This window comes from Antennarius striatus, chromosome 3 (genome assembly GCF_040054535.1).
Source record: "Antennarius striatus isolate MH-2024 chromosome 3, ASM4005453v1, whole genome shotgun sequence".
Taxonomy (NCBI): Eukaryota; Metazoa; Chordata; class Actinopteri; order Lophiiformes; family Antennariidae; genus Antennarius; species Antennarius striatus.
The window spans coordinates 28,457,719-28,484,011 of NC_090778.1; the positions used below are offsets into that span (position 1 = coordinate 28,457,719).

The window sequence follows — 26,293 nt, forward strand, 5'->3', positions numbered from 1 at the left end:
ATGAACTGAAATCAAACCAAACATAATCATCGATCAATTCTGTGTTTGATTACTTTCAGTTCAATGACAGCAAATTAGAGAAAATTAGTTTGGACCATTAAAACGACTCGGACCACCTTTAAAAGATCAAACCGGTGATTTAAATGAAATACGACAATAAAAAATGTTTTACTGGGAAAAGTTGGCGTGATTTGAGTTTTAAAAGGTTACGTCCAAACTGTAAAACATAATTGATTATCAATTATTAATGGGACACGGTTGGGTTCTTGCCCTGCAGGACGACGCATCCGATCATCTATCAATAAATGATTAAAAAAAAAACACCTCTGGTACAAACAACTGTCCTCCTCCTCCTCAGCAGAATAAAACCCACTTCCGCCTCTGACCACTAGGTGGCAGCACCGCCTTGCCTCGCCGGACGGGATATTTAGACGTTTCAGCTAATCAGCTGTTTGACATGACGTGATTACATACATGTCGTGTCTGTCCACTCAGATGCTGATGGACACGCCTCCCACGCCGCCTTCAAACTCCCCGCCTCCTCCTCCTCCTCCTCATCTTCATCCTCCACTGCGAGGAAGAAAATCTAATATCACGGCCGACTGGCTGCTCAGCCGCCGTTTCACGCTGTTGTGAAGAAATGTACATAAATTAAAGTTCAGCTCTGACATCGACTCGTTGGCCTTTCCCTAAAGCGCCCTCTGGATGTGGGACGAGAATGTTAGCGTTAATCTTCGGGCCCAGGTAATTCCTGGAAGCTGGCGCTCAATCACCAAAAAAGGGAAGTGAACACGTTCCGCAGATGTCGACTTCCCCTCGCTAGCTCCGCCCACATAGCGTCTGTGTTTGCGAACGCGTCGCGTGGCGTTCGCTGCACTCAACCGACTCCCAGAATCCCGTCGGAGGAGATTCATCCCGACGGCGTTCCCCCGAGCGAGGAGCTTATCGTCCGGCTCCTCATTTCACGCCCCGCATCCGACGGGTTTCCATCGACGGAACAAACTCGGGACGCAGCCGTTACACCCGGAGACCGGAGAAAAAAACACGACCTTTCCACTCACAAAAGGTGAGCGACTCCGGCCTCTACGTGTGAGATAAGCGATCCAATCCCGGGGGCTAATGAGGCGGGGAGTGGAGCCGGGGGCCGACCCCAAATCGTTTGGGCCGCGTTCCTTTTCTTGTGTGGAGATAAGCCTCGTCAGCGGTGGGGTCTCATTCCTGGAAACGCCGTCCGACCGACGGCGAACGAGCGGCCGCCGCGCTTCGGCCTCACAGGGAAATCTGTGGGAACCTGAGCCGCACTTTTCCTCCCGGGGAGAAGATTGCTCTCATGTTTTATTGAACGCCCCCCCCCCCTCGACACCACTCAACCTTGACAATCTGATTCCACCGAGGTCCACCTGGCGACCTTAATGTTCAAGCGATGGGGTGTCGAAACGCACTCGCGCTGACCTCTTCTCCACCCTCATCAGACGCGCCGCTCCTCTGGGCAGCGTTTATGGAGCGCTCTGGGGGGGGTGGGGGGGGGGCACACCCCCGGCGTCGTTCTTAACCGTCCTTGCTCTTAAATAACCGCCATCAGCGCCCTTCGGTTCACACGTTTGATTACGGACACCGCTTCATCATCTATTCCTGGTTCACCCTCCTCCTCCTCGCCGTGGCCCCGCCTCCTTCAAACACACATTCGGGTCGACGCCTCTCGGCTTGACGGAGCCTGAAATAAGAGTCGCCTCATCCGACCTCCGGCGCCGGAGCTCAAGAGCGATCGCCCACCGGCGGCCGTAAAACACAACCCCGCTCCGCCGTTTGTCCGCTTCACCGGCGTCGGGGGGCGGAGCCTAGAGGACAGGAGGCGGTGCTTAAAGGAGAGGGGAGGGCTGACGACAATATGTCGTCACACAGCTACATGCTAGCATGTTTTTCTGGCGTTGTTACCGTCGCCTCCTTCGAGGTTTGATAAAGGTAAAACACGCCTAGAGAGATGCTCCGCCCCCAGAACCGCCGGGTATGATGGGAGCTTCATGGAGGTGAGATGTCAGACTCCTACAGCGCCCTCTAGCTGCCATTTTTTAAACGGACGGATTTGTTTCCTCCGCGACCTGCAGAAATAATGAACCTGGGATCTGATGAGACGATCACTGAAGGATGTGATTCTGTGAACGACCAATCATCTTCCGGCTTTAACGGCGGCCCCCGTTTGTTGTTTTATGTCACTATTTGCGGGATAATGGTGGAGTCGGAGCCTCCAGGAGGAAACCATTCGTCTCCCGGAGACGTCGGAGCGTCCTCGTTAGCAGAACGGAGCGATGTGAGAACGAGAAGCGGCGCGCTAACATCTGCTTCCTGCCCAGCTGACGCCATCTGCTTCGCACAGCTGCGGCGATGACATCACGCCTCCTTATAAGGTCGGCGTCGTGTTCAGTGTGATCCGCGTCTACATGTGTCAACGTCAGTTCGGCCTCCAATCAAGCGTGAGACTCAATTTCCATGTAAAGTGGATGCTGCTAACGCTAACGGCGCTAACCGGGGAGGCGGGAGAGCCCCCCCCCAGCTTGACTACTCCCGGTGCCGGTGGGATTACACCGGGGGATTACGGGGATGTTGGCAACGCCGGCGGCCGGGACGGAGATGACAGCCCTCGTCGTGTCCTCACCTCGGCGCCGCACCCCCCCCCCCGGGCGGCGGATTACACGTGTAGGACGGCGGGGGAACGACAGCGGAGATTAGGTCCAATTCCCCCTCAGATGCTCTCAACCCCGACGTGGACGCCATTGCTGGTCCAGATTGGGCCGGATTAGGAAGCCGATGGCGTGACGGAACCATCAGGACTGACCCCGTCGGGTGGGGCTTGTCCTGAAAAAGTCCTAAAAAACAAGTTGGAATGGAGCCCGACCCAATCTAATCTGTACTTCACCTCATCCGTAAATGTTTCCTGAGATTTTCTCCCATGATTCCACATGCCTGCATCTTCATTGTGCTACGCTAACAGCCTCAGTCTTCTACCTGAAGGCACTTCTCACCTCTGGGACCCAGGAACTAGACCGCACCCGCCCCGCTGGTGTTCCTCCTGGTCTCGTCTTTGGACCGCTGGAGTTTGACTGAACGCTTTGAGGTTCGCCGGCGGAAGACGTCTCCCTGGAGACGGCATGGCGGCGGTGGGCGGTGCGTGCCGACAAGGTTTTTACGACGACGACGTTTGACTCCCCCCGGCGGGAGTGGGCGTCGTCACGCTCGTCGGATTTCACGCTCCTCGTTCACGACAGACGTTTATATCGGTGTTTGTTCCGTCATGTGTGACTCAGACGCTCCTGGTCGAGTCGGGTTTAGGACGGGTTTAATCCCAGAACCTGTGAGGAACAAACCTGCAGCTCATTTAATCCGGTCATTAAACGTCCTGTTTACTGCAGCATCCGGACCGTTTCCCTCTCTATTCACTGGCTCCTTTCATTTATTTTATCTTTTCAACCGGATTTCATCTGATTTTTAATTCAGCCTCCGGTAAACACTCCAGCGGGTCTGAATGGCGCTCTGGTGACCCTGGTGAGCTGAAGGTTCTGTGAATCAAACACAGCCAGCAGAATTTTATTTCCTCTGAAGGTGATCACAAAAGAACCAATCAGACGACAGCGTCACCGTTAGCTCCTAAAGATGCAAAATTAATCCTTTATAAACTGTTTTTCTGTGAAGCTAACAAGTGAATTTAGTGTCTTTATCGACTTTGGCCACTACTATCCGCTGTCCTCCTACCAGCAGGGGGCGCCAGGCTCCCCTGGAGGTGAGCTCCATTACAAAGTTTGTTTCGGGGTGGGGGTGGGGCGTTCCACAGGGAAACTTCCCGGGTGGAGCGGGTTCTGGTGACGGATTAATACCTCCGACAATTAACGTTATCATCAAGCAGGAGCGATCAATCAGCGGCACGACCACCGTAAAACTCCTGAAGCGGATTAAAACACCTACAAGTCATGTAGGAACCCCCCCCCCACACACACACACACACACATAAAAATCGCAGCTACATTCAAACTTCTGCAACAATGTGAAATCTATGCAAATGAGCGCGTTCACTTCCTGAGAGCGCCATGAAAAAGGCGGGCGGGAACATCGACGCGTCGTGTGAGGCTAAACGCAGCGCGGCTGCATCCGACAGCATCCGACAGCATCCGATGCCGGCCGTCAGACAGAAGGATGATGTACATCCCAAACACATTCCCTTCCTCGTGGCGCTCGCATCCATCACCCGTTTATGGCCGCGCTGTCTCCTCCTCATCGCCGCCGCAAACATCAATCCACGTCAAACGTCCCCGGTCTCATATCCCGAGTCGCCGCCGCGTCGTTTAAGTGTTCAGAACGCGTTGTGGACGGGTTCGCCGCCGCCTGTTTTCTCTGCAGGCCAAGGTCACGCGTTAGCATGACGCTAAATCACACGTGCGTCTCCTCAGGTGAGTAAAGAGGTCATTTCCTTCCGGCGGCACGCCTCCGGTACTCGACGTTCAGCTGTCGCTTCAACTCACACTTCTTGTTCTAATTAAAGGAGCAGTCTGCTCAAAAGGAAAAAAAACCCCAAAACATTTCTAGCCCCAAAATGTTTCTGCAGATTCCCAGGAAAAAGGTTTCCCTGGATAAAAAATTGAAGAAAGGATAAAACTTATAGAAAAGTTCAAATGGAACTACAAACGTACAGGTACGCATCGGTTTGTGTGGTTTGGAGTTATGACGCTCTTGATTATACGTCGGTTTTCAAAAAGAAAAATCAAGTTTTACTCGTCATTTTACTCGTCTTATGAATAATAATAATTCCTGTATTTGTTTGTTTTTAATTTCACAATTTGGGATTAATAAAGTGCATCTTATCTTAACTTATTTATAATATTATAAAAGGCTTTTATTTTATTATTCATTCATAAATAAAGTGTCTTTGCTGTTTGGTAAACATCAACAAATTGTATTCATAAATTTATTTTTTCCTGTACTATTTTAAAAGATATAATCAAAATAGAATCATATTAACCAAATATTATTAAAATACATTCATCAATAAACTGGGAATGTTTATCTACAGTTTAGACAATTTAATTCAAGAAACTTAAAAGTCTATTTGAATAAAAGTCTTTTCTGTTGATTGTCTTCTTTTTTGTGTTAGCTGCTAACTGCGATTAGCTGCTTTTTAGAGCGCCTTTGAGTTACTTGTTGTCAAGTCACCCCCCATCCTGTGCTAACGTCACACCTCAACGCTAATGTCACACCTCAACGCAAACGTCACACATCGACCCCCCCCCGTCTCATCACACTGCTGCAGTGGGGGGTGGAGCTCCAACCCGCCGGAACGACAGAGGTTAAGCCACACCTTCACACCATCTGAGCATAGACTAGGGTCTACAGCTGCCCCCCTCCCACCTCTGGACGGTGGCGTGGTTCCGTGTTCCCCCACATGCTAAAGCAGCGTTAGCATTTCAAACACGCCGCGCACTAACGTTACATCTACCATCAGGTTCTGTTGACAAAATGAGGTGAAATCCAAAAAAATTCTGATGCAACTGAGCTGCAAGTGAGAGCCCCCCCCCCCAAACGCTAATGACACGCTGCTCACCATCAGAGGGCACTACCCCGCCCCCAACCCGGCACTAACCCCGCCCCCAACCCGGCACTAACCCCGCCCCCCAAACCCCCAGATGCTCAGATGACCCCAAAACATCCCAATTCAGTGATAAAAATAATTTATGGGAATAAAACTTTAGCGAAAAAATAAATGTTTGACAGAATCTGATATAAATGTGATTAAACATCAAAAGTATCAATAAAAGTAAATTATATATTTATTTACCTTGAATTTAAAAGTCTGTTAATTTCATCAGAAACAAAAGCTGGTTCTGTGTTTTTGAACGTGACGCAACTTCTGGCCAATCACAGCACAGCAGGGCGGGGCCTAAGAGAAGCGATCTCAAGTTTTTATTCTTTTTTAATATTTAAATCTTTACAAATTCCAAACAAACACAAACAACCGGCTCATCCCGAGACCCCGCCTCCCAGAGGGAAGACAGCCAATCACACAGGAGGACAGGGGGACGGTCCCCTCTTTATTTGGCCCCGCCCCTTAAGGTAAATCATACCTAAAGTTATCAGATAAGTGGAACTGAGTAAAGAAATCAGAGTCCCCCGGGTGAGAGAAGGAAGCCCCGCCGCCGACCCGGTCTACCGGATCAGAACCCGGTCAGTCGGAACCCGTGACGGCTGATCTCTCCCGGTAAACCGACGAAGGGTTAATCCGAGCCGCTGCGCGCTGGACGTGACTTCCTGAGCGGATGAGCGGTGACAGATGACGAGTTCACAGCCCGAGGATTGCGCACCAGACCGTCGGTGATCCGGTAACGGCCGCTGGCGTCCCGGTGGCGGCGGCAGACGCGCGGAGCCCGGTTGGATCTGAACGATCCGGTCTCGTCTTCAGCCCGGACGCGCGTCTCCAGGATCGTTACGCACAACTTTTACGCGCAACCCCGCCGATGAACGGACCTCGGTTCTGCTTGCGCAACGGATTACTGCAATTTATGCTCCCACAGGTGTGATTATGTTGCCACCCGGAGTAACGGATGAAAGCATCCGTTCGCCGCTCTGCTGAAAAACGCGCCGGGAACTTACCGGGACGAGCGAAACGCGCGCCGGTGCCAAGATGCGTCTTTATTACCGGAGCCGGTGGATTTTACGGATTTTATTCGCCACTGCTACGGCAGTTCTCACACAAGGTAAGTCATGAGATGTGTGTTTTATCTGAAGTGTTCCTGGGGGGTGCAGGGGAGAGGGAGGGGGGGGGGCGCAGCGCATTAACCTGAAACCTCCAGGGACCGGAGCGGAATCCGGAACGAGTAACAGTCGAATCTAACGATGGTATCTGACAGCAGCCTATTAGACATCAGTGTTTATATAGATGAGGGGGGGTCGCTCCTCAGTAAAACCGAACCCCCCCCCCCACACACACACAAGTCTAAATAATGTATAAACATCCTCATTTGTGCCACAAACTTGCTCCTCCGTGATACAGCGGGCCCCACGTGAGCGCGTGGATCTCACTTATGCAAATGATCTGTGACGTCAGCAAGCGGGACATAAAACATTCAGGATGAAATTAGTGGTGGGTTTATTGTGACTCCAGCCGTGCTTTAATGCGTCGCTTCTGTGTGGGGTATTATGGATGTTCTGAAGTTTGAAGTGAAAAAGGCTTCCACTGTAAGCCTGAGCGGCCTGATGGATGAGATTTGTGGGTAACGTAGGCTGGCTGATTTGCGTGGATAAAAAGATGACATGAAAATGAGAAATTGTGATAAAACAGATTTTTTTTTCCAAAGCAGCTTTAAGAGTCTCATGGACGGAGCCCCCCCCCTCCCGCCAATCGCTGCTCCGGCTTAAGCCGCTCCTTATCTTCTCCATCCCGGCCATCAGAGCATTACAGACTCGATAATCAGTGCAGCAGCATCACCGTGTGTTCACCAGATCCAGCTGATCACAAGACATTGATCCTGGAATCAAACGGGCCTGAGCTCAGCGCCGCCGTTTCCACGCCGCGTCGGTTCAATCAGATTTAAGTTTAACCTCCATGGTTGTGACATCATCAGGTTCTGGTGTTTCACCACAAACCGGTCCAGACGTGTAAATCTAGACATCTAGAGCGACCCTCCTGCTCACTTCTCATTTTTCTAAACAAATCTGTAATGGAGCTCACCTCTAAGGAGCTCGGCTTCCTCTCCTTCCTCTCCTTCTTCTTCTTCTCCATCTTCTCCTTCTTCTTCTTCTGTGGGCCTCAGAGTCACAAACTTTATCTGCAGAAAAACACGACGTGATTAGAATGATTGATTTTGGCAAAACCAGTTTTATCAAAAAATCAGATCCCGGTCGTCGTCTTTCCAGAGACTCAAGTGAAGTTTTAGTCCAGATTATATTTCTGGACTAGTTCTAAACCATAATCCAGGATCCCAGATGAGTTTTGAAAGCTGTAATTTTTTATTTATTTATTTTTTTAAGGATGATATTTTTACAGTAGCCTTGTTGCTAACGCGTTAGCACTCGCCTCTACTCGACAGCTGTGCAGCATCCAGCGTCACGTCTTCCTTTGTCATAAATCATGCGTGATTATCAGTGTCACTTGTGTTCCCTATAGGTGGGCTGGGGTGTGGGGGGGTGCATGCTAATGACAGACAGACAGGGTACATGCTAATGCTTTTAGCTTAGAGACTTAAACAACTAATTGTCCTGAAATGGGATCTCTGTTCCTCTGATTTGAGTCAGGTCTTCTTTGATTTGACGCTCCATTAACAAACTTCCTGTGACCCCCAGTCGGTTGCGGGGAGTTGATGATTTCTGGGTCAGTCGGTTTTGGTCATGTGACCCTTCCCTTTAGGACAAACCTCGGGATGCTGACGGCTCATTTCGTCTCCCGGTGACAAATTGGAACGTCGATATCCGTCGTCGTCTCGCGCGACGCTACTGGGACCGGACTCACTTGTGCAAGCTGTTTTGCACATATGGTAAAAGTCATTACTGCGCATTAGAATTCAGAGAGGTTTCGTCTGCTTTGTGCATTTTAATCGAAAAAATACCAAGATTGATTACGACTGGGGAAATGACGCCAAGAGACAAACACCGAAAATAAGAGGGATGGAGTTCCTGAAGACGCTAAGACGGAGCCTTAAGACAAACTGCAGGGCAAAACGTGGCTCATTAGGCAGAATATTGTTTTGATGAGGAAAATATTTTGAAGTCTTAAAGGAACAGTTCATGAAAAATGAGAGTTTGTTCATGGTCGGCTGATTCTGACGCTGATGGAGTCTGAACGCCGAAGAGGAAGACGAAGATTTAAAACCGGAGGAGCTAAACGCCGCCGACCTCCACCTTTATCACCTCTGTCTTCTCTTTTAGCATTCATGCTAAACGCGTTAGCACACACCTCGTCTGAGGACACGTGAACATACGACACGCTACCGGCAGATGGGGACTGGTTTGTAGAAGAAGACGACCTTCACTTCACTTCGCTGACTTTCATGAGATGTAACGCGCGTGAGGCCCTCCCTGGGCGCCGCCCACTCAGCGGCTCCTTCGGGCCGCCGCCGTGATGATGTCACCGACGGTGTCGCCGCATGGCGTCAGATCCTCGTCAGGCCGTTTGAAGGAGGATGAAAGGAAGAAGACGGCCGTCAATCAGGGACCTCAACATCGATCAATAATTCAATGGACGCCTGCTGGGCCCCGCCCACCTGCCTGACAGAGGGTGGGGTTCCAGAGGGGGTTCTGGATCACCACAAATAGAAAGCTCAAACAGAACTGAAACACACTGATCTCCTCCAAATCCAGATCCAGATCCAGATTACGATCCAGGTCCAGATTACGATCCAGGTCCAGATTACGATCCAGGTCCAGATCCTGATGTCTGGGTATTATTATTTTGTTCTGTTATCTGTCATTAAACCGGCAAAAAGATCCAAAAAAGGGAACCAGAATCCACATCAGGATCCAGATCCACTCCGGAATGTGAACAAACTCGGTCCCGGTCCAAGATTCAAAATCCAAGATCCAAGATCCAAAATCCAGCCCAACATAAAGTTTAATCAGAACACACAGAAAAGTTTTCAGGATCAACTCACATGAATGAAAACATAACCTCCTCTGACCCACGGCAGTCTAAACGGGTCAATCAGGATCCAGATCTGGATTGTAACGCTGATCCAGACACCAGGTTCTGGTTTTAGCGCGGTCGGTCCCGGTGGAGGCGGTCCATGTGAACACATTTCCCTCTAAACCCAGATCCAGACCTTAATCCAGATCGGGTTTTGTTTTGATGAACCCTGGAAGCCGTTTGATTGTTCAGGTTTTATTGGGGGGGCGTTGGGGGGGGATCTGGGGGGCGTCAGGGGGGGCCTTTGGGGGGGTCGGCTGCTGTAAGTGCATCTGAGAAGCAGCTGAAGCTGTTTTTCCCTATGTAATTCCGTACTTATGCATAATGCATAATCTACAGAGTAAACAACCAGTGTTTTTTTTCTTCCCATAATGCACCAAGTAGGGCAATTAGTCAGCGGATAAGCAGCGCTGGTCAGCTGATATAATCATAATTCTGTCCAAACGGGGATGTAATGAGGTCACATGGCGTCCTCCTCGTCATCGCTAATCTTTAAATCAGATCAGAGAATATTTATTCCCTTGTTTCTCCCCAATCGTCTAAAACGGTTCTTTTATCTACGTGTGATCGGTGTTTAACCGCCAGCGTGCGGCGGCGGCGGCGGCGGGTAAACACGCCTGCCTTCCAGTCAGCTTAACGCTGGTGTTGGAATTATTCGTCCTGATTTATTTATTCCGGGTGTTTATTCATAGCCCGCTGACAATCTGAGGAAAACATTTTAATCCCACTTTCTGATGGCAGATTTCCACCTTTGCCCCGCCCACAGAGAAAGCAGGTCATCCAGGAGGGAGGGGCACGACGCGCCGACTGGTCGTTTTTGTAGATGGGGTCTACCTGGGTGTGGTTTAGAGGCCGGAGCCGTTAGTGGAGGTGGGGGGGGGGGGGCAGAAACTTTGGAGTGAATTAATTCTGTTTAGGCTGGGGGGGCTGGAGCGTTTTATGTCCTCATGTCTGAGGACGGTTCAGCTAAACGTTAATAAATATTGATGACCCTGTGGACACGAGAAGCATCTCGCTACACAAACCGCTGCTGTCGGCTCCGTTAGCTGAGCCGCGGACGTTTAACCGCCGAGCTAGGAGCGGACACGCCCCCAAATAATGAACATTTCACACATTTCAATGCAGCTTGTGAGCTAACGGCGTTAGCGCATCCCGGCTAAGCTGCACGCTAACGCGGTTAGCCGTAGCGAGGATCTGGGCTACGGGTTGGGCTCCCGGGGGCCCAAAGCGTAGCCTGGACTTGTTAACGGAATACTCGTAATTCCCACTTCCTGTTTCCTCCTCAGATCTGATCACTTCCTGTTTCCTCCTCAGACCTGATCACTTCCTGTTTCCTCCTCAGACCTGATCACTTCCTGTTTCCTCCTCAGACCTGATCACTTCCTGTTTTCCCTCCCCAGATCTAAGCAGTCGTGAGCTGGCGGACGGCAGGAGCCCGCCGCCCGGCGCCTTCTTGCCCGTGGCCTACGAGGTGCGGAACGCCGACGCCCTCTTCCTGAAGGAGGCGGGGCAGGACTTCATGAGGAACGCCAGCACGCGGACGCACACGCAGCCCTTCGTGGTCCTGAGGGCGGGGCGTCGGCCCGCCATCGACGCATCCTACGGTGCCGTGAGCGCCCAGCAGCCGCTGCCGGGCGACCTGCTGCAGGCCGGGCGGCTCTTCAACGCCCCCGGGGTGTCCACCTTCAACTGGAGGATCCGGGCGTTCGTGCTCACGCCCCGGGTCACCTCCTCCAAGCCCAAGGTGCGGGTTCTGTTCTACGTGGGGGGGCGGGACTGGGACCGGGGGGAGGGCGCGGCGGGCGAGCTGCCCTGCGTGACGGTGTACGCCTTCTGGCAGACGCAGGAAGTGAGGGGCTCCTGCGCCCTGGGGGGCGAAAGGGGCACCTGCATGGCCGAGCTGGCCCCGCCCCCAGGCTGGTTCGCCCTGGGGGGGGACGGCGCCGGCCGGGACAAGCAGGACCCGAGCGCCGGGAACCCCGTGGAGATTTACTACCAGGCCAAACCGGGCGGGAGGTGCGACGCGGCGGATGGGAGTCGCTGGGGGGGCTCGCAGCAGGAGGCGGAGCTTGTCCCGGTCACGCCCATGCAGAGGATCGGCAGCGTGCGCCTCCTGCAGGTCCCCAAAGGAATGGCGACTCTGTCCCGCCTCAAGCTGGGGAACGCCATCGTCATCCGGACCTCCTCCAAGCCGCTGAAGAAGAGCGACGTCGCCTCCTTCTACGTCCTGATGGCGAGCTCCGCCCAGATCACCAACTTCACTCTGAGGTAAGAGGCTCCGCCCACCGGCCCCCGCTTCAGCACGCACCGCCCAAGTAATGAGCCAATCAGAATTCAGGGTCGGCAGGCGTCGATTAGGGGAGTTTAATTCTTTGAACCATCGTCAGAAACGCGACAGGAAGTCAGATGTCTTCTGGGAAAGGCGGCGGCGAGTGTTTCTGGGAGCTGATGATTCGCCGTCAGCCCGACGCTTTACGGGTTATTAAGTTTGATCAAATAAAAAGTGAAGCTTGTGAGTCACTGTTGCCCCCCCCGAACAATTCCGTTCTCATGCCCCCCCCCCCCGAGGTGTCAGAATGTAACCCCCCCTCCTTCTAGGAGAAGTGATGCAACATGGGAGATTGACGCCACGAACCCGGTTGAGAATTAAACGGCTCGTTCTTGACGGTTTTCATGGTCATCCACCGTCTGATACCTTTTTATTATGGGATGGAGATGAAAGGGAGGCGCGTTTGATTTGTGGAGGAGCGCTGTCAGGGCGGACGGGGGGAGATTTACCCCCGGCCTGATTAGAGGCTGATGTTTGATCGTTATTCCAGACGGGATCCGCTTGACGGGACGATCAGGAGGTGTGAACGCATCTGGTGTGAGTGTGGATTTAAATCAGGACTAAAATACGACCCCCCCACTCCCCCGTCGGGATAAATTAGCCGATAGCTTTGCTTTCTCTCTGTTGATTTTTAATTTTTTTTCTTTTTGTGCAGGCGATGAAGCCAAAACATCCTGATTTCCAATCTTCATTCTGTCACTTTGAATCATCACCGCTTTAATTCACTCAGTCACACGTGTGAACACGTGTGAACACGTGTTCACACGTGTTCACACGTGTTCACACGCAGAGCTGCTCCTCCTCCTCCTTATTGATCAGGCTTTGGCCTTCAGTAGAAAGAGACACTCATTGATCGATTATTAAGCAGAGCCTCCACAGTCATCCGTCTGGAGCGTGCTAACTGTTAGCATGCTAACCATAAGCATGTAAACTGAGCGTGCTGTGAGCATGCTAACCGTGAGCGTGCTAACCATCGTGAGCGTGCTAACCGTGATTATGCTGTGAGTGTGCTAACCATTGGTGTGCTAACTGTGAGCGTGCTAACTGACGAGCTGGGATAAACATCTGCTCATCAGGCGAATGTTAAAGTGGGAGGAGCCATGTTGAATGTTGTTGAACCCATTATTGATGTACTGTGATGCCCCCCCTCTGCCCCCCACCAGCACATTAACACCCCCAGCAGCGCCGCTCAGCAGCTGCCTCGGCGCGGCGCCGCTGTCTGAACGTCCCATTAAGCTTTGCTTAATGCTCTCATCAGCGTGATAAACCTGTTGATGTCGCGCCGGGAATCATGGGACACGGGTTCGAGGTCAGGGGAAAGGTCACGGCTCTCCGCCTGGAGCTGATGAAGGTCACCGTCATCATCACACGTCCAGGAGAAGGCTAATTAGATTAGCCCTTAGCATCAGCGAATCAGGTGAACCTTCACACCTGCCCCCCGGGGGCGTGTCTGTTTTGTCTCATAACTTTATTGAACGCGTTCTGATGAACGACGCTGCGCCTCTTCATCGTCAGCTCCTCATCCTCACCTTCATCTGTGGCGTCCGTTCTGGCGCCATCTGGCAGCCTGAACGCCTCCTGAACTGCTCTATGGGCTCGCCGCCGCCGGCTCGCCTTCACGCCGGCTAAACGGCGGACGTTTGTTTGCATAATTAACGACCGCATCTGTCGAGGCCCCGCCCCTGGCCCCCGCGGCCCCCCAGCGATGGACGCACAGAGCCAGAGATAGGAACACAAATTAAACCGGGGCAGTAATTACAAACCCAACGCCGCGCAATGATGGCTTTGATAGCATCCCAGCATGGCCCCGCCCCCAGCATGGCCCCGCCCTCTCCGACTGCGACGCCGTCCGGTTTGACCATCTGTGACCTCAGATAAATAAAAGAACCTCCGAGAGAAGGACCGCCGCCGTCTGCTGAGTGCATCTGACAGGGTGTGTGTGTGTGTGTGTGTGTGTGTGTGTGTGTGTGTGTGTTAAAGGTGAAACCAGGAGGCCGCTCATGCCTTACCTGGTCAGAAGTGAGATGGATGACAGGTGTGTCACCTGAGAGCTGCTTTTCTCAAACACTGTCAGCTTCAGTCTCCTCAGCCATCCATCTTCTCTGCCCGGGTGGCCCCGCCCCCCACGCCGCCACCCCCCCCCCCCACACACACACGTACCTGAGCTGCTCCGAATCGCTCCCAGGAACATCATCTCCTGCAGCCGGGGTGAGGTTCGGGCTTCAGGCTGGGGGGGGGAGGGTTCTGTCACGCTTCATCACCTGCGACCAGGAGGACGCCATGGATTCGAGTTTTCCCAGCATGCAGTTCGTGACTTCGGCGTTAATATTTCAGTTAAATCAGTTGATCAGAGGAAGCGGTGTGGTTCGCCTGCTGTGTTTGCCCCTGATGCCTCCTGGGGGGGGCTGCTGACTGATAACAGTGGACCGGCTGACCCCCCCAGCCTTCTACAGAATTTATCTTCCTCCATGCTTTATTTTTAGAGAACCCTGCAGCAGTAAATTCTACCACTGGGGGGTTGTCGGGGGTGTGTGTGTGGGGGGGTCATCGGGTCACGAAGACACAAGATTAAATCTAGTATCAAAAAAAAGTTCATTCTGACCTTTGACCTGGGAGGACGGTGTCCGTCGCCGGGTGTCACAGGAAGTCAAACTCATTCTCTCAGAGGCAGAGAAGCAGTCAGGGGTGTCCACCTGTACCCCCGTCCCAGCCCCCCCATAGGCCGACCCTGGTCATGTGACACCTTCAGTGAACGCTCCGCCGCGCGGTGACCAGCTGCATCATTTCTGCCGGATGAACTGCGAGAGCCGAACGGACGCCGCGTCCGTCGGGACGCGACAGACTGAACGGGTCGATGACATCATCAGAACAAACGACCAATGAGCCGTCAGAACAGAAGCCGTCACGCCCCTAAAAAACCACATGAGCTTCATCTTCATGTGTATTTGGTGTAACATGGTTGGACGGTGCCTTCTAATTACTGATACGTAGCCACTGACTCCGCCCCCCATCTCCTCGGGGACCAATCACGCTCTAATCTGTGCGTTTCTACAAACAGGAAGCCTCGCGGCGGGACAGCGGCGGCGGTTCTGGACACGTCGTCTGAGCCCATCATGAATATCTGATGAGTCTGATCAGAGCGGCGAGTGCTGGCGACCCCCCCGGCCCTACATCAGTAGAACATCTCATTAGCATCTGACCTATCACGGGTCAGCGGCGGGGAAACCCGGTGGGAGGGGCCACACGTTCCGCTTAATGAATGCCTTCCTTTACCAATTAGAGGCGAGGAAATTAACCATCCATTTGATCGCCTTAAATAAAGAGCAACAGGAAGACGGATGTTTTACGGGGGGGGGGGGGGGGCACTGGGGCGGAGTCGCTGTACATAATGATTCTTTTACTTCACTCTTTAACTTTGAATATTTAATGAGATGATTCTGTTTCTGGAGGGGTGGGGCTGATGGACTTCCTGTTCCTGTCTCCTCATAGGGCGACCGTGAAAAGGGGCGTGACCTTTCGCACAGCGACGCCCAGCAACTCCCTGCTGTGGGACATCACCCTGGACATGGGGGCAGATGGAGCCATCGCTGTTGTTTGTCAGAGGAAGGCCCCCGTACCTGGGAAAAGGTGTGTGTGTGTGTGTGTGTGTGTGTGTGTGTAGAGGCGTGCAGGACCGGCTCGACCCCGGCTTGGGGTCGCGTCCCGGGACGACGCCGCTTACCGTCTCTAAGCAGTTTGGCTGCAGGTGCTCCTTAAGCCGAAACAGCTGTGCCCCGCCCCCTGCCCCGCCCCCAACCACACCCACTTTAATCATCCTGTTTAGGGACCTGCAGGTCAGGGCCGATCTGATGGAGGACGGGCGGATTAAAGGGGCGGTACAGGATTTAGCCCCTCCTCCTTTAACACAGAGACACTGCAGGTGAACTTTGACCTTTTCCCAAATTACACCAAAACTAGTGGAGCCTGGACTCAAACCAACAACCACTCCTTTATGCATTTTAGCCCTCCAATGAGCATCCAGTGAGGAGGGGACGCAGGAAGTGACTGATCCACGCCTGATTGAGCATCAAATAAACATTATTAGCGGTTTGTCCGATCGTTGTTGCCTGGACTCAGAACTATGTTTGGAATGCGGCCCTTTGGAGGTCGTGTTCCTGCAGGAGCTGCTCTGACAGATATTTATGACACACACAGACGCACCGGCTCTGATAGTGTTCATGCCAGCATGTGCATGCTTATTGTATTTTTGTCCAACCCAATACATCTTCTTTTTTTCTCCGTATGGAGCCAAGAAATAAAATCCGGGCGCTAACTGGGGGCCCTGGGAGGGAACGGAAGCGGCGGCCAGGACACTGTGTTCTGGCCATTAGATGTTCCAGGCTTCCACCGGCGTGTGCGTGCAGGATGCTGCTGTCCTCTTTTACGATGGTAGGAACTCAAAGGTGGGGTCACGCAGGGCGGGGGGGGGGGTTGCTCTGGGGAAACGCCGGCAGATGCAAAGACTCTACAAATTAAAAGGAGAACACGGGTCCGGCTGAACCGCTTCAATTGCCCCCGTCTCCTCTCTGCAGGGTCATTTATCACGTCTCACCAGGAACCCAGAACCGGATCGCTCTCAAATCCACTCGCCTAAAACGTCCTCACAGCGGACCGGACCCACGTATTGATCCCAGGGGCCAATAGCCCCCTGCTGATTTTAAATCGGAATGAAAACACATTTTTCTACTTACCTGCTGCTTTAGTCCTGCCTGGATTAGGGATTTGGTTTCTGGGATGAGGTGGATCACCACCCATTGGAGGTTTTCTGGTCCCGTCCCTGGAGACGCGTTCAGTTTTGGTGCTTTCTCGTTGTAGCTCCTTCTGCAACTGGATGAGAAATGAGACCAAACATGAGAATGTAAAGGTGAAGATTAGCTTAGCTCGCTAGCTTCTTGTCCTGAACTCCCCTCTGTGGGCTAATTTAGACAGTCTAGATTATGGCTGATCAAACCTTTAGGTGGATGGAGTGTTTATTTGTTCTAAAAATTAGTGGGCCAGATTATGAAGCCTAGCGGGCCGTAAACGGCCCTCGGGCCGTAGTTTGCCCATGTCTGGTCTAGATCCTACATGAAGCTGCTGTGGATCGTCTCAGATCACGTTGGGTCGTCAGTCGGACGACCGTGAGCGTTTGTCGACAACCTGGTTGGCGTCTGGGCTGGCGACTTGTTAGCGTGCCGCTGTTAGCATTCACCCTGTTAGCACGCTGCTGTTAGCATTCAGCTCAGCCGCCTTTCTGATGCAGAACGTCTCTGACTGAAGACTGAAGACACAAGGAGACAAAAGCCCGTTTGATTAATTTCCCTTCGGGCTCAGATGTTCTCCGATTCGGATCCGCATCGACTCATGCTGAGGCGCGGGATAATCTCAGCTCCTGAAGTCAGATTATCTCCAGAATACAAGTCCCTCACGGGCGAGATAATCCAATTAAAGGAGCAATTCACCAGAAATGAAAATCACCTCCTCACCTCCAGCTCGTCGGTCTGTCTGGAGATCATTCACGCAGACTTACACCTCCACCAAACACAAACAACACTGCTGTTTCCACGGCGACAGGAGCGCGGAAACAATTTCGAACGCACGTCAGAGTTCCAGATTATTTGCAAAAGCCGTTCCTGCAGCGGCGCTTCGTTAACATTTACCTTGACACAGGTGCAAGGTGTGCACTCACGCCTCTGCAGAAACTTCACAAGTGTTAGGATGGAACCGCGGAGCTGCAGACTCGTTCGTTGTGAGCGTCACACTCGTCAGGCAGGAGCCCCAGCCTGAGGTGGTGATGAGGAGGATGAAGGAGGGCTGTGAAGGACAGACTCCTGCTCCGATCGGAATGGAACGCTCCACACGTCACCACATCTGCATCTGTGCTCCATTGCTTTTGGCTGATTGGTGTTCCTCTTCTCCCTCCAGGCTGGAGGGGGGTCTCCTGGAGGTGCTGCAGATGGACTTTGAAGTGGAGGAGCTGAGCGGTCCCCTGGACAGTCAGGTGATCGTATGGAAGCTGGAGATGACGGCCCCGCCCAAAGGCGGAGCCAAGACCGAGGGGGCGATGAGGATCTACACCACCCAGAGGGACTTTGTTGGCCTGGCGCCTCTGGTGATGGTGAGTCAGCATCCGTGACCCCCCCCCCCAGGTGGCGTTGAAGCGGCGAACGTTTGTTTGGATCGCTGGTGCGTGAAAATAGAAATAGGAACCGCGCCGCGCTCCGATGCATCCGCCCGTTTGGTAAATGGGTTCTATTTTCAGCCCGGTGTGACCTCGTGTTGTCGACTGTCAGCTCGCTGATGTCTCTCTTCATGTCACGTCCCATACGTGGTCACCCCCCCCCTCCCCAACCGCCCCACTGCTATTTCTGAGCCGCCGGCCTGTTTATCATGCCACCGCTATAATTACCCCCCCCCGTTCTAAACAAGGAACACGTACACCATGAATCAGATACTACAGCGTGTGTCAGTCAGCATCGCATCACAACCAGGAGCACAAGGGCACTGCTTCAACCCAGAAACCATAAAGTAGTTCCCTGAGATACGAGTTTAACCCCTTCCCTGACCGACCTCTACAGTCAAACATCTAACGTCGCCAAAATCAGTTTAATCCATTACAGCCAAGTAAAAAACTCCAAACAGACACGCAAACTTTACCTGTGTGGTAAAGAACGAGATCCGGTCTCACTGATGTTGTATCCATCCGCCAACACGTGGTAAAGAACTAGATCTCTGATGAGGTACTACAGTATTTGGGGTCAACTACCAACAAAATTTGATCAATGGGGTCACAGAACCAATTAAACCGTGAAACTAGACCCACTTTCCAGCTTTGCGTCACTAATTTCTCTCAAACTGAACTGAAACTCAACTCCAGCCTCATTCCTGGCAGATTGCTCCACATTTTTTTGGAGCGTTGCTTCACAGAAATTTACGTCACGCATCGTTTTCAATTTTCGCTTCAGCGAAAGGTCTTAAGTTGTCTCCATGGTAACCACAACCCCTGTACTCCTTCATGTATGTATTTCTGTTTGGGAGTGAAGCGTGATCCGCGCTGACAGCTCCGATCACACGGATGTCCTGCTGAGTGGACGATGGACTCGCTGCTGTATTGATCCAATCGGCTGATCGGCTGACCGCCAAACGTTGGCTCGATAAAAAACAGGCGATTTCCTCCTGCGGAGCTGACAGGAACATCATTTTCAGGTTTGGTTCTGGCCACCTCTCGTCCTCTCACCTCGGCGATGGCGACTGAAACACTCATCAGTCGGAACCCTAGTGTGTGACACGAGGGGAGAGTGTGGAACAGCACCCCCCCTCCTGAACCCATCACCTCTGTCTCGTCTCACGCAGGAGGAGATAGAGAAAGACCAAAACGCTAGCTAGCGTTAGCCTGTGGGCTTCACATTGTCTCTCTTTCATTGGCATATCTCGTTCTTTACCACGTGTTGGCGGATGGATACAACATCCGTGAGACCGTATCTCGTTCTTTGCCATTATGTGATGGTGGGGGGGGGTCACTGCTGACTGATCGCTCCCTGACCTTTGACCCCTGCCAGTGCCGCCGCTTGCATCGATCACATGACTCAGATCGGCTCCATCAAAAATATCCTCGAACAGCATCCGTCTGCTTCGTGATCCGACGAGCATCTCTTTAGATTTCATTCAGCACACACACACACACACACACACACACACACACACACACACACACACACACACACACACACACACACACAGTTGATTTAGAGCCGTGTTCTCACAGACGACGTGTTTCCATCTGCTTCGTCTTTGCGCTTTAATTACCCATGAACGCGTCTAAAAGCGAACGCGCCGCTTTGAGGCCATCAGAGACGCCAACCGCCGATGGGGGAAGGGGGGCGGGGTGGGATGGGGGAACTCTGATTGGCTGACACGCTCATCCAAGGTCGACATCCCAAACTTGACGTCCGTGTTTCATTTTAACGGCCCCCGCTGACACCGCGCGTCGGATGCTCAGCGCTAACGTTAGCTTTTAGCGTCTGCTTCATCCCGTTTCATAAACAAGGCCGTCGGTAAGTGAAAGTCATGTGACCCAGAAGGTTAAGTCGGAGTCGAGTCTCCTCCAATCTGGCTCAAGGATGACCTGCAGCTGTGTCGTCATGGTTACGGTGAGAGCTAACCTGCTACATCCTACCTCCAACAACTCCTGATTCTGGGGGGGTCGATAAAATCGTTTTGATGCGGGACAGCGTGGCTTGAGGACGTTTTGGTGTGGACGCAGTGACCTCCGGAACACGCCACGCTGTGATTGGTGGAAGACTCCATTGTCCTTCCTAATAAAACGTGGAGCATCAGGCTGGTGTGTGTGTGTGTGTGTGTGTGTGTGAGTTCTCGCCCCGGGGGACGCGCTGGGCCTGAGAATCCAAGAATAGCCCCTACGTGTCCGGGAGGGGACGCCTCGTCATCACCCACCTGGTTTTCCTCAGGCCGCGGACGTGGTGAACACGGCCGTCCTGACAGGGAAGAAGGTGGCGATGGCGGTGAGGACCGTCGCTGTGGAGGAGGACGGCGCCATCACCGACGTGTCCGACTACACCGACTGCAGCTCCACTGACGACCAGGTGCTCAAGGTACGACTGGCTCCGCCCCCTCACCTGAAACGCTTCAGGAACTGTTTGATCACGTTATGACATCATAAATGTGTTCACTGTTCAGTCACATGACATCATCACTGGTTTATCCTACGAGCTAAAAGCAGGGTGTGCTTCATTTTTTAACTTAGAAGCTAAAGTGAAGCAATAAAATGCTAGTGTGCTAACAGGCTAACCGTTGTGAGATCGCCCACTGATCACCATGACGACGGAACGACCCTGCAGTCCGCCGCCCAGCTCCTGTCCGGGGACTCGTCCCTAAGCAAAAGCCGGCTTTGTTTACCGATGTAATTGAAAATCGGGCCCTCAGGGTCAGAGGTCACTGGGGGTGGGCGGGGGGATTTACTCAGGAGCGAAGCACAGATGTAAACACATGCACTGGGCTCTGCACAGGAATCACTACCGTGGTTTAAGCGTGTCATCGAGCTCACACACATGATAGAGGGTGTCAGTTGTCAGGATTACATGATGATGTCATCAGGCTGAAGGCGGGGCCAAACGATTCGGCTCCTCAGCCGACCGGAGAGCAGCGTCTTTAATCTTCTTAGCGGGACAGCTTGAGTCGCATCCCTGAAGAGAATCAGGTCTGCTAGTGATGAAGGGGGGTGGGGGGGGTCACCTCGATCGGACAGGTCATGTGACACCGGTGACCGAGTGCGTCCATCTGTGTTAGCGGCAACCTGATTGGGTAGAAAATAAGACTTCAACAAGCAGTGGATTTATTTTACCTGGAGACAGCACAGGCCTGAAATGTGATTGGGTGAGAAGTGATGTCAGGAGGATTTTGCATAAATTAGACAAGAACTTCCATCAAATGAAGAAAAGTCTAAATTGTGTAGAATTAAGATTATTATTGTAATCTCTGTAGAATTGAGAGGAAAAATCCCAACTATATCAGAGTTTCATGGCCTTGTTCTCGTCCCGTCTTTCCGCTGATGGAAACACTGATTTGTCCCAAATTCAATAAAAACGTCTTACTTTAGTAAAACCTCATCGAGGGGCGGGGCTTGGGTCGACGAGGACGTCGGCGCCGTTCAGCATCAGAACAGATTTACTGGAGCCAGACAGCAACACAATCAAACTAAAACTAAGCTCTGATCATGGATGCAGGATAAATAACGCTCCCCTCCACACCCCCCTCTAGATAACTGTTAGATTCCTGCTGTCATCCTGAACCCATTTTGAAATTTGGATTCATCCTCAGGCGATCTGTCACAGCGTTCCCCTCCATTCCAGCGGCGGGCGACTGAATTCCAACGCTGTATTGAACATTATTCTTCCAGCTCCGCCTGCTGAGGACCAATGAGAAGCTCAGAGCGTCCATAAGATCTTTGGGGCATCGTGTCTCAACACGGCCATGAGATCTTTGGGGCGTTGTGTCTCAACACGACCATGAGATCTTTGGGCGGTCGCACAAACTCGCCGGGGTCACCTTTGAAGTTGCGGCGCTCAGCTGTGAAGGGCTGATGTTCGCCGCCGCGCCGCCTGATGTTTCCATTTACATAAAATTGCAATCCCGTCTCTTCCCGGTGCTCCGGACTGGTGCTCATCGCAGCGGTTTATCGCATCCAGCTGACATTACCGTGGTAACACATGCAGCGCCAAACTGCAGCAAGGCCGTTTGTTGTTGCAGGAATGGTCCATTTGTTTGGGGGAGTGATTATTTGTGTCGTTGTTAGACGACTGTTTACCCCAGAGTACTTGTAGAGAGGATGCTTTATCATTTGATATTACTACAGATTAAAATTAGGACGTGCTTTCCTCCTATCCAGGTGTCGGACAGGTGCGACTACGTTTTTGTGAATGGCAAAGAGACGAAGGGAAAGGTGAAGATGATGGTGAACTTCACCTACAGCTACCTGAGCACTCAGCTGGAGCTCAGCGTGTGGATGCCCCGACTTCCCCTCCAGATCGAGGTGTCGGACCCGGAGCTGAGCCAGATCAAGAACTGGAGGGTCCCCATACTGACGTCCAAAAGGTGGGACACGCAAGTACAGGTGAACCTCGGCTCACGTCGTTCTCGTTTAGAAGTTTAAGTCATTTTACTCCACAAATAAAGGAATCATTAAATCACTAGCAAACTATTTAAAACACGTCATTTTACTGTACAATAAATCAGAATAAAACATATATTATATTGTTAGCCCGTAGCAACCCTTGTGACCCAAAATGAGGAAGAAACAGCTGAAGACGAGACGGAGACGTTTTTTCTGGACTATATTAAAATATAAAATTTGTCAGCTTAAAATAGATTAATATTAACCAAATATTATTAACATACAATCATTAATAAAGTTCAGAACAGAAATGGGAATGGTTATCGACAGTTTAGTCTGGAGACAAGTTCAGTCAACTAACACCACGTCTCCTGGAACCGATTAATGACGTAAACCGAGGTTTAATTGTAAACTTTGACATGAAACTCCCCAGTTTGGTTTCCCAGACACGACTCACGGCATCCTTTAGCCCAGACTGATCCAGACCGGATCGCTCTGGGGGGGTTTAGGGTTTTGATTCCATTACATAACGCACTGCCATATCTCAACGTGATCCAATCAAGTGAGGAGACGGGCTTGAGTGATTGGAGTAGAGCAGGTCAAAGCGTTGACCGTGTGACGCCGGGTGTTTTTGTCCCCGTGTTCCAGAGCTGGTTGGAACAGCGAGGAAGACGACAGGAAGGGGAGGGGCTGCATGCTGCAGTTCCAGCATGCCACGGTTCGAGTGCTGACTCACTTTGTGGCGGAGCAGGCTGACCCTCGGGACCCCCAGGCATACTTCCTGGGCTCGGATTGGCAGATGGATGTCACCAGACTGGTTCGATACTTCATGAAGGTAGAAGACCCCCGGGTGGCGAGGCTCCAGGCAGGAAGGGTGCTGTCGGGGCGAGACCTTGGTACCACCTCCATCCAGGTAAGGAATTGTGGTTCTGATGGGGTACTTCCAGCTTTTCTGGACTGAGCTCATATTAAGTTAGCAGCACTCAAATGCAGGATGACAGAACACCATTCTTTGTACTGTTGTTCGTACTCGCTGCCCAACATTGGTCGGCCAATGGGGCACAAGACTTTAAACCTGGTGACCGCAGCTGAACCTGGTAAAATAACTCTGATTTTGTTTCGTGGCAGGTGTTTTCTCCGCTGTCTGATGCTATCTTGGCCAAGACAACTGTTAAAGTCGTGGATGACAAAGTCACCATCACAGACTTGGGTGTCCAACTGGTAGCGGGTCTCACCATGACTTTACAGCTCAGCCCAGGAAGTAATCAGGCCATTCTGGCTACCACAACCACGGAAGAGGTTCTACAGAGCCCCAAACAGGTCAGACTTTCTCCATTTAAAGTCCTCAAAGAGGAACTGGCAATTAAATGTATGATGAACCTCTACTATGTCTACTTCTAGACAGCTTTGGTCAGTTCTTGGGTGCAGTTCAGTGACGGCAACCAGACGCCCCTCGACATCTATGACGCTGCCGACTACAGACTGACTGTGACCTCTCTCGATCGGGGGGTGGTGTCAGTGCAAGGCGCTCCTTCAGTTGTGGTGGCGGAAGGTGAAGGCGAGGGAGTCCTGGTCAGAGTGGAGATGTCCATCTGTGAGGTTTGCCAGAAGTCCAAACGCAAAAGCACTGTTGCCATGGGAAATGGCAGCCTCAAGGTGAAGTTCCAGGCGAATGGCAGGCGTCCGGTCAGCAGCACCGGCAGCATCTTCAGTAGCACGGTTGGCAGCGAGGGCAACGGAAACGATGGGCAAGAAGGGGACATTGGACGGAAGCAGAGGCAGCCTTCCCAGGATCCTTCAGTGCGAAGTTCGACCTCAGAGGTGGAGAGTTTCATGCAGAAGATCACAACCACAATCAAATCTACAGAACGGACCTTCATGACCAGCGGCAGCCTCGGGGGAGTTGGTAAGACCAGTGGTTTAGGAAGTCCTAGCAGCCCCACCAGCACGGTGAATGTCAGCAGCAAAACGTACGGCTCCGACAACATGATCGTGGAGGATATGGGCAGCGTGAGCTTTACAAGCACCGTGAAGGCACCTGGGAACCTGGTCAACTATAACAACTTCCCCACCAAAGTGGACCTACCTGGGCAGAAGTCGGATGAAGACATTGGTGAAGAAATGTTGGCCAACAGACCGCTCACAGACTTAGAGATCGGCATGTACGCTTTGTTGGGTGTCTTCTGTTTGGCAATCTTGGTTTTTCTGGTCAACTGCATCTCATACGTGGTGAAGTTCAGGCACAAGAAGCCCCCCTCTCACGGCCAGGAGCCCACGGGGCACAGGCATGACTGGGTATGGCTCGGCACCGATGCCGAGCTGGTGATGAGCGTTCCTGGAAGTCCCGTCCAGCAAGACTCCCAGACCGCTACCACCGTTATAGACATCGGGCCTGGTAAGACTGCCTCTTTACCCAGAAGACCCAGCTGCCTGGCTTCTGTGACAGACTCTCCAGTCAGTTGCGTGGGTTCCCTCAGGTGCAAACCCCTGCATCCCGAGTCCCTCCACTCCCCCACCAGCAAGAGGAAGCGGGTCCAGTTCACGACCTTCTCCACGCTGGAGCGCCAGCACTCGCCACACCTCCCGCCGAGGGAGAACGGCCACGGGATCCACTGGGTTGGGAAAGAGAACAGCTGCGAAGGGAAGCCCCAGGTACCCCTCATGGAGACGGGGGAGCATTTATAATCCCGGATCGTGTGCGGCGGGCGTGGCTTTGGACACCTCAATGCCTTTGGGACTATCTAGAAAGAGTTCATCTACATTTCATTACCTATCAAGGCCTTTTACATGTAGGTGTTGTGTATTATATTAATATGAGAGTGTGGAGGGGGGGGTATCCATGGATTCTCATGGAAAGCCTAAATCGGTCAAAAAAATAACACCCACCACCACACCTTGAGCCATGTGACCCATGACGACTCACCGAACACCTGAACAACCACCGTTCTGGATGAGTGGAGTCCGGTTTGGACCCGTTTCAGACCAGAGGAACTTTTTCTTACCTTTAAATACCTCCAGACGTCAGAACTGCAGGTGGACACCGAGTCCCCCCCGGTGCCTCCGACACGTTTGGGTTTAACCAACTGGACAGAATTTAAACTGAAGTGGCTGTTTGCTCTCATGTAGTATCTGAAACAGTGGTCCCAAACCCCCGGGTCGTGGACTGATACCGCTCTGTGGGTTCATCACCACCAGAACTTCCATTATTTCTGTTTTATTCCTGATCTGATTGTTTTAAATGAGTGGATTCCATCCTCAACATCTGTCATCTCCACTCGCTTGTGGAGATGCTTGCCTCGGTCACCTGACTACCTTCTTAAAGGGGCCGCTCCGGCCGCTAACACAGAACACATCGCACTGAACTGAAACTCTCAAGCTAGCAGAAACAAGAAACAAACGCTGGTGTGATGTTACGAGGACGCTGCTAATAAAGTTGATACAAACTGGATTCCCATTTATTATTATAGTTAGAATGAAACAGTTTAATACGGGTTGGTCCGTGAAAATACTGTGACGTTAAACCGGTCCGTGGCATAAAAAACGGTTGGGGACCACTGGTTTAAGACTATTCTTTGTTAAGTCCATCTAATTTTCCTGAGATATCTTTTTCATTAAAATACCGTGATGATGATGATATGATATTGCCTCTGAATTCATG

The 26,293-nt window shown here is 52.0% G+C and overlaps 1 protein-coding gene across 1 annotated transcript; it reads left to right on the forward strand.

The window, feature by feature from the left end:
- The first annotated feature begins 6,159 nt into the window (after window positions 1-6,159).
- Window positions 6,160-26,210, forward strand: LOC137592063 (transmembrane protein 132D). The gene is made up of 9 exons (XM_068309933.1): window positions 6,160-6,737; window positions 11,059-11,926; window positions 15,477-15,614; window positions 17,931-18,123; window positions 20,474-20,617; window positions 22,411-22,616; window positions 23,284-23,548; window positions 23,764-23,955; window positions 24,037-26,210. Exons 1-9 carry the CDS (start codon window positions 6,665-6,667, stop codon window positions 25,318-25,320), a joined length of 3,363 nt encoding a protein of 1,120 aa, XP_068166034.1. The 5' UTR covers window positions 6,160-6,664; the 3' UTR covers window positions 25,321-26,210.
- Window positions 26,211-26,293: the final 83 nt, after the last annotated feature.